Source organism: Poromitra crassiceps (genome assembly GCF_964638095.1).
Source record: "Poromitra crassiceps genome assembly, chromosome: 4".
In the NCBI taxonomy this organism is placed as follows: domain Eukaryota; kingdom Metazoa; phylum Chordata; class Actinopteri; order Beryciformes; family Melamphaidae; genus Poromitra; species Poromitra crassiceps.
In genome coordinates, this window is record NC_139626.1 from 52,977,090 (window position 1) to 52,985,428 (window position 8,339).

The 8,339-nt window shown below is 45.9% G+C and overlaps 1 protein-coding gene across 1 annotated transcript in view; it reads right to left on the bottom strand.

Annotated features, from left to right (window-relative positions):
- Positions 1-1,018: 1,018 nt before the first annotated feature.
- lcor (ligand dependent nuclear receptor corepressor) overlaps positions 1,019-8,339 on the bottom strand; it is a gene marked incomplete at both ends in the record, with an annotated part of 117,672 nt that continues 110,351 nt past the window's right edge. The window contains one exon of the mRNA XM_083635965.1: positions 1,019-2,162. Within this exon, the coding sequence (XP_083492091.1) occupies positions 1,019-2,162 (1,144 nt within the window). The remainder of the gene's footprint in view (positions 2,163-8,339) is intronic.

Genomic DNA, 8,339 nt, shown 5'->3' on the forward strand with positions numbered 1-8,339 from the left:
TGACCGGTTGCGAGGTTGCGACTGGGCTTCAGAGACAGACCATAATAAGTGCATGATGCGAGGGCAACAATGCCGAGGTAACCTGGTCCGTAAGCGCCAGACCCAAAGTGTAGTGCAAAAGAAAGCGAAACTAAAACAAATAAAGACAGAGGAAAAGTAGTCTATCTTAGAAGTCAGTAGTATCTACGAAACTCACAAACATGCATCCCTGAATGACTTTTGTGTGTCTTTTGTTTTTTTTTCTTCGTTCAAAAAGGACGGGTTAATGTTGCTTTCGTCCACAGAGAGAATAGCAGAATATCTAAGGAGGAAAGAAAATGTTTGCAGTTAAAGCGTAAATGGCTACCTGGCAATAAGAGAATGGGTTTTGATTTAGAACCCTGGTGAGAAATATCAATGGCATGATTACATCTTTACAGTTGGCTTCATACGTAATAGACAGTTCACTTACCAATTTTAACTAGTACTCCATGAGAGAGGGGAGGGGGGGGGGGGGGGTCAAAAGACCTTAATTTGTCAGTTTGTTCAAAAGGGTTAATTTTCAACCTTCCCCTCAGTTTCCCCTAATTGGAATGGTCCACAGCCCACACTGCATTTAGAAGCACTATGGGTCAGTGTATCAAGTTCAGAAAAGGGGGGGGATTGGGGGTTTTCGGGCTGGGGATTATCAGCATGCTTAAGAAAATTTCATTAATTGTCATGTAACTCATGTCTTTAGCTGCATTTGTTAAGCCCCTGGATATGAAAGCTGAACAAATGCTGGCGCGGTGCCGCTCAAGCGACACCTGTTTTAAAACCAGCCGATGAGTTGTTTCTCTCCAGTGAGTTTTAAGAATCCTCCTCATATTATTTATCCCTGCGTTTGTGCTCACCCAGATACTGCAAAGTAAATTGGCACAAATAAAGCCCCGTCCGTTTTCAAATCACTTTAGTCATTTGACTGAGGTTTATCAAGTTTTTGTCGTTTTAATCGATTGGGTTTGCGAATTGTCACCGATCTCTTCTTCTCTTCTCCGTCTTAGTCGTCCTTGAGCTCGCCGGCCGACAGCGGCGGCCCGTCGTCTCGCGGGGTCGTGGTGGGCGTGTTCTCCGACTCGGCGGCCGAATCCTGGCCTCCGCCTTCCATCCTCATCATCAGCTTGAGCTTCTTCTTTGGGGGGTTCTTCAGCGTTCCCATGCGCTCCTTGACCTTGTACTCCAGGGTGCTGTGCGGGATCCCGTAGATGTTCTGGGCCTTGGACACGCTCATCTTCCCGTTCATCACCACCCCAATGGCCTCCTCCAGGATCTCGCTGTTGTACTGGCGGTAGCGGCCCCTCTTCTTCCTCGGCTGCTTGGAGTTGGGGTCGCCCTCCGCGTCGGAGGTGGAGTAGGCCGGCCCGGAGGTGGAGTGGTCCATGTCGGCGCTCCAGTAGTCGGCCGCCCCGTCCAGCAGGCCCCCCAGGCTTCCTCCCAGCCCCGCCCGGCGGTTCTGCTTGGGCAGGATGGCTCTCAGCTTCCGGCTGAGGGCGTTCTCCCCGTGGCCGCCGCCGCCAACGCCCATGGCACCGTAGCCGTACAGCTCCGAGGCGGGGGAGTCCCAGGAGAGATCCATGCCTCGAACCTGGGGGATCTTCAGGTCCACGGGAGGCGAGTGGCCCTGCTCTCTCTTGCCCTCGTGGTGGTGGTGGTGGTGGTGGTGGTGGGCCTTGGAGACCTGGTTGTGGTGGTGGTGATGGTGGTGGGAACTCTTGGAGGAGAAGGCTCCGTGGTGGTTGTGGTGGTTCTCCAGGAACAGAGGCAGCTCTTTGAGGTCGCTGAGGGCCCCGCTGAGGGCCCCGCTCAGAGCTCCGCTGGCCTGCTTGAGCTTCAGCAGGCTGTCCAGGTGGGCCTTGCTCCCCCAGGGAGAGGACGAGCCCTTCTGGCCCAGCAGCGGGTGGGGCTGCCCGTGGTTGAGCAAGCCGGCCGACTCCAGATTAGCCAATGAGAGAGCAGCAGGCTGACTCAGGAGGCGGTGCTTCTGGCTGAGGAGCTCCTCCTTGATGAGCAGCGAGCGGGCCAGCGGGGGCTTGAGAGAGTTGGAGGTGACGTAGCTGTCCCTCAGCCCGTCCTGCAAGCTTCTCGGCAGCAGGCTGTCCTCCTCATCCACCTCTTGGAAGGTGCGGTCCACTTTCAGCAAACGCCTGGTTGGAGGAAAAACAGGCAACGTTAGGTCAGAGATCTTGTGATATATCGTCTTCTATCTTCTAGATCTTGTGATTCTTGGGACAAAGGATGCTGTGGTAATTCTTATTTTGTGATTAAATCCTCAGAATTCAGTTATTCATTGGGGGGAAAAAAGGGTTTACTTTTAACAACATCCACCCAAATGTCCATTTACAGTGAATAATCAAGTCTATAAATGACCCATACAAAACAAATGTTGATTAAACCAAACGAACAAATCTCACCATCCTCAATTGCTCAGTGTCAATTAGTGACAGTTAGGTAGAATAATATTCAAACTGGAAGTTGTTTCTCTGCGCAGGTTAACAGGCTCACAACTTGAAAACAGAGCTGCAAAAAACATGTTCCATTTTTCCCAGCACTTCATTACTAAAAGTGCATTATTTCTTTGCAATAGCACATTACATTATAGCAGACAAATATCTCATTCATTATGTCTTCATCTTTGATCTCTTTATTTAGATCTCAACAATTACTGTTCACACAAAACTCATTATACACCTAAATGCACGCACTTAGCACCTGCACACACACACACACACACACCTACACACACACACACACACACACACACACACACACACACAAACCTACACACACAAACCCACACACACACACACACACACACACACACACACACACACACACACACACACACACACACACACACACACACCTACACACACAAATGCAAAAATCGACTAGTTATTTTCTACCAGCATCTCAGACATTCTGCATAGTTACAGTCTATTCTCTCCACAGACTAATTAAAACTAATTCACTAATTTAATAATGGCTTGCACCTACATACTGTTAGCACTTTGTAGAAACTTTCATTATTTCATTATTACTTTCTCAGTGTCACTAACCTGCAGAGTGTTAGATTAGCATTGTGATGCCTCAGAGATGTTGAGTAGAACTCGATAAACAATGTGCTAAATCTATGATGATATGTGTTTTTCATTATGTACAAAATTTGATCATCATAGAAATCTGTTTTTATACAGATCATATCGACATTGGTAAATATCGGTTATCGGCCATAACAGCTATGTTAACGGTATCGGCCAACATTTTCATATCGGTGCGTCCCTAAATATAATTTATGGCAGCTAAATATAATTTCAGCTGCCAGAAAACGCAGACGTATACCTATACAGCACCTCACACATTCTCCAGCATTCAAATTTAATCAAATCAATTCAGGGCACCGTCTAATTTCCCTATGGTGTCATTTAAATTTTAATTGAATCTGAGACGCCCAAATCCACTTCACAATGAATTCAACCCTCCTGCGATCAATGCACGACAAATCAAAGAAACAACACGTTTGTACCAGAACTAATATGATATATTATAATACATAAGAAGAATCTGATGAAGGTCTTTGGACCGAAACATTATTCCTTCTGTTAATAAACCTTTCTGCAAGTGGAGACAGTGTGCGGGAGTTCTCTTGTCTTTGGATTCAGTCGGGTGTTCCCTCCTCCTCCTCCGACGCACCTGTCGTTTTTAGGCGTGCAGAAGCTCATATCAAATTCAAAACAAAACAAAGGTTTCCAACACTGGGCAAGTCTGAATAGTAATTTCAGCTACATGATGCATTTAACTGTTGTTGATCTCTGCCCCCCCATTCTTCACTTTAATAGCACAAAATATGCAAATGTCCAACTGTTAATCGGTTGACCTGTCCTCTCCGCTGATCAGCGTGTTATACCTCATGCTCTCAATGATGGTTTGCAGCTTAAATTCCTCCTGTGAATGGCCCCCATGTGGAATAACTCCAAGATGTCTGTAAAACATAACGCCGGGCGGCTAACATGCGGCATTACCGCCTTTCAAATGTATGAGAAGCACCTCGATCTGCTCCCAAGGAGGCAGATCGCTGTGCTGAAACGCAAAGCCCAAGGCCCTCCACTTGAACTGCTGCAGCCACTGTTCCAACTGCTAAGTAACTATAGCAACAGTAGCAGGTCCTTAAAAAAAAAAACAGTCCCCCCGGGTTTAAAATAGCAGGAAATAGCATGGCGAGTCAACGGGGGAGGGAGAGAGAGGAGGGGGAAAGAAACTTCAGGCAAGTATAACTGCAGACTGACTACACTCCATCCATGGAGGAGGTTTCTCTGCGAGGAGCTGCATGGATGGATGAGCGAGGTGGGGAGTCCTCGGAGTCAGCGGGAGCCTTAAGACACATTATCACAGTGGGCGGTCTGAGGCTGCGCTGGAAACAATGGCGGGTTAACGAGAGGCTTTGGAGTCTGCGCTCCCACAGACAGCCTTCCCTCACAGGCGTCGGGGGGGGGGGGGGGGGGGAGGCTCCGCCAGACATCGCCGGCCGATTGTGAGGATTCAACGTTGATCCCACTACATGTGTGGAAGTAAGAGGAGCACAGAGAGACAGACACAACATACCCGATCGGACTGTTGTCACCCATTCAGGTTCAGTAGGTTCGTCATCAGCCCCGTTCCTATCGCTGATAAGCCTGCTAGTAGGTTTCAATGGCCGTCATCAAACAACTTTATATGTAGGCAAATAAAACAACTTAGGGTTAGGGTTAGGTTTAGGGTTAGAATTAAGCAACAAAACGCGCTAAAATACGAAAACGTAAACCTCTCCTGATAACGAATCGCTGATAACGACCTTCTGCGCCTACTGGCAGGTCAGTAGGGCCCTACTGGCCGATATGAATGGGGTGATAAGACGCTGATAACGACGATTGAATGGGGTGCCAATTACCAGAACAGACAGGCTCCGCCCCCAAAGACACACGGCTTCAAAGAGAGACGTTTAACTGTGACATGTACAAGGAAGCGAGTTGAACATCTCTCTGTATGAATGACGGCATGTGTTGTTGTTTTAATATAATAACGATTGCATTTATATTGCGCCTTTCAAGGTAGCCAAAGCACTTCACATATCTGTGTGCGTGTGTGTGTGTGTGTGTGTGTGCGTGTGTGTGACTCAAATCATCCAGCACCGATGTAAAGCACTCACCTGAGTGATGCACGGCGGCCAGTTTGCACCAGAACGTTCACCACACACATTAGCTATGACGGTGGAGAGTTGAGGACTCAAAGTGCCAATTAAGTAACGAGGGATGATTAGGTGGCCATGATGGTAGGAAGTCCTGTGTGGGAATTTAGCCAGGGCACCGCGGATGTGATCTAAAATAGTTAAAAAGTATTTTTTTTCATTCCAGCTCGACTTTAAGAGCTGGCAGTATTTTGTGCTTTTATTCAGTAACTTAAAGGACTGTAAAGGAATAGTTCAACCAAAAATGTATATTCACGTGCGGCGTGCCTTAATTGGTTTCTCAACTGGTGGGTCAGGACCCAAATGTCCGTTTTGAGTGGGTCGCGGACGCACCTGGGGAAGAAAATCCAAATATCCGCAAAATGTTGCTGTCTCCACTTGTTTTAGTGAAACAATTCAGATTCTTGAAACTTGCTGAGCATCACCGGTTTAAATTGCTTAAAAAAACATATAGGCCTGTCATACAAGATAAGCCTGCCTTTTTTTTTTATTCCATTGGGTTTTTAGCTCTAGTTACATTTATTTTGTTTATTTCATGTTTTTTTTTTTACAGTGCATGAAGGCATCGTGTATTTTTTGTGGAATACATTTGAGTGGTATAAAAAAAATCTGAGATTTAGGTGGCAACTTAATGAGGCTAGACCAGTTGAGAACCACTGCCCAAAAAATCACAGCATCACGGGGCTTATTGCTTTAATAAAAATGTTGGTTATAGCCGAGCTGGTAAAGTTTGAGCAACAAAAAAAGCGCAATATTGATCAATAATCGTTCTATAGCCAAGCAATGTAGTCCTTCAAGCCTCCCTCCAGTCAGTTCAACGTTCGCACGTCATCAGATACGCCCGGCGGAAAAACAGCGCAAGTTACGCCAGAAACCGCATTCCCTCCGTACTAGCTTACAGTAGCTGGAAGGATACCGTTAGCTGCATTATTGCTGAGATGTCACTATTAAAGCTAATGCCCCCATAGGAAGAGCGTGACTCGACATGGCAACTAAAGCTTTGGTCACTCAATGGCGTTTTTCAGAATCAGAATCAGAATCACTTTTATTGCTACAGTATGCAAGTTACATACGAGGAATTTGTCTTAGTGTCTGTATGCAGCGTAGCGGTCACATCAATATACTGTACAGAGATAAGAAGTAGGAAGATAACTAAAGACAATCACAAAGTTGCAAGTGCAATCAAATCGAGTAAATATATACAATATGTACATGAGTGGTGAAGTGTTCTGTGGATGATAAATATGAATTTACATTGAATTGACATGAGATTTACAGACTGAGTTAAATAGGCGTTAAATAGGCAGTGGATTTACATGAATTTACAGTCGGAGTTAAATAAGAGTTTACATTGAATGTACATGAAATTTACAGGTTTTTGAGGCTGACAAACGTTGCTACAGTCAGCCGACTAACGTATAGCTAATGTTAGCTAACATAGCGCAGTAATACTGGGATGCGGTCACAGGTGTGTGTTTATAGAGCATTTTACAACAGCTGCGGCTCAACCGATCGTAATTAAAGTACCGAAACTATCGGTTTTATAAAAATAATTTGACTGTTAGCAGCTTTAAGGCAGTGTGACCCACCAGACGTAGTCAATGGTAGGGGAAGAACAATTAATTTGCAAACTAATGTAACAATCTTCCTCCCCTTCTACTCTTAAAAACTGTCCCCGAAAAACAACGGCTACTTATTCCTATTAAAGGCTTCACTGATTAAGACTGTGTTGGTTTGACTATTGACAAAATGCTCTTATTATGAGTTGCTTTCGGGGGAAAAACGTCTCCTAAATGATACAACGTAACATAAAAACTCCGTAATTGAACAGTTAAATGAATAAATAAAATGTGCAAAGAAAATCAAGAAAATCGCAGGATTTCCAGATAGTTTTTTTGTAGGCCTATTTGTGGTCAGAGAGGAAACAGATAAAAAGCCACCCTGATATCGGTCGAATGCTAGTGTGTGTTTTTGTTGTGGGATGTCTGGCTGGGTGAGATGAGTCAGAGTCACACACGCACACCTACACACACACACACACACACACACACACACACACACACACACACACACACACACACACACACACACACACACACACACACACACACACACACACACACACACACACACACACACACACACACACACACACACAGCCTCCCCTCCCCTCCCCACTCCTCTGGTTAATATTACATGGCCTGATCATTAAAGAGTCCTGGTGTGTACTGGAGTGTGGCTGAGGGCCTTGGGCCCCCAGGCGAGAGAGCGACTCGCTTCCTTAAGGGACCGAAAACCAAGTTATATCCTGCTCCCAGTCCTGCAGCGAAAACCAAGCGATAGCCTGCTCCCAGTCCTGCAGCGAAAACCAAGTGATATCCTGCTCCCAGTCCTGCTGCGGCCTGGCACTCGTCACCAGGCCCAGCTTTGATCACCACAGCCCCATGTGTGCAGTGTGTTACCGGGCATTACCTTCCAGTGGTGCAACCGAAATAAACATCAGCATTTTCTGGTGATCGCATTTATGCTTCAGAAATCATAGAAGCGGCGTTCATTTGTGAAGATGATCTTGCTGAACACAAGCTATAGGTATCATCATTTATTTGTTAGTCACAGACCTGATTTCAGGCATCTAACCAAAAACAGCGCCATGCTAACTTGGCCTACAAAAATACGTCATCCCTGTGGTACTCTTATTGTCTGAAAGGTAAAGATCAGAGAGATAATCACATCTTTTAGGCTTATCAAATGAATCAATTCATGAATTAAGCCCTATGATTAGGGCTGTTGAATTGCAGAAATGGGTGAAAAGTATTGGGAATCGATGCGGTCAATTCCAGGAGTTGATTTGAGCTATGGAGCTGTCACCTGGATGGGCATGACCGGAACTGTAAAGACATACTTCTCTAAAATGTCAAACTCGCAACACAAAAGGTGCCCAAGAAAATAAAAGACATGAAGTGTCTCTTCACCACAGCAGCCTCCCCTCACTCCTCTCTCCCCCGCGCTCCGCGCTGTATATCGAACCTCTCTTAATCCATCTTTGACCCGCAGATCAGAAGTATTCCTGGAGATGGCAGCGGCGTTTATCGTCGATTGT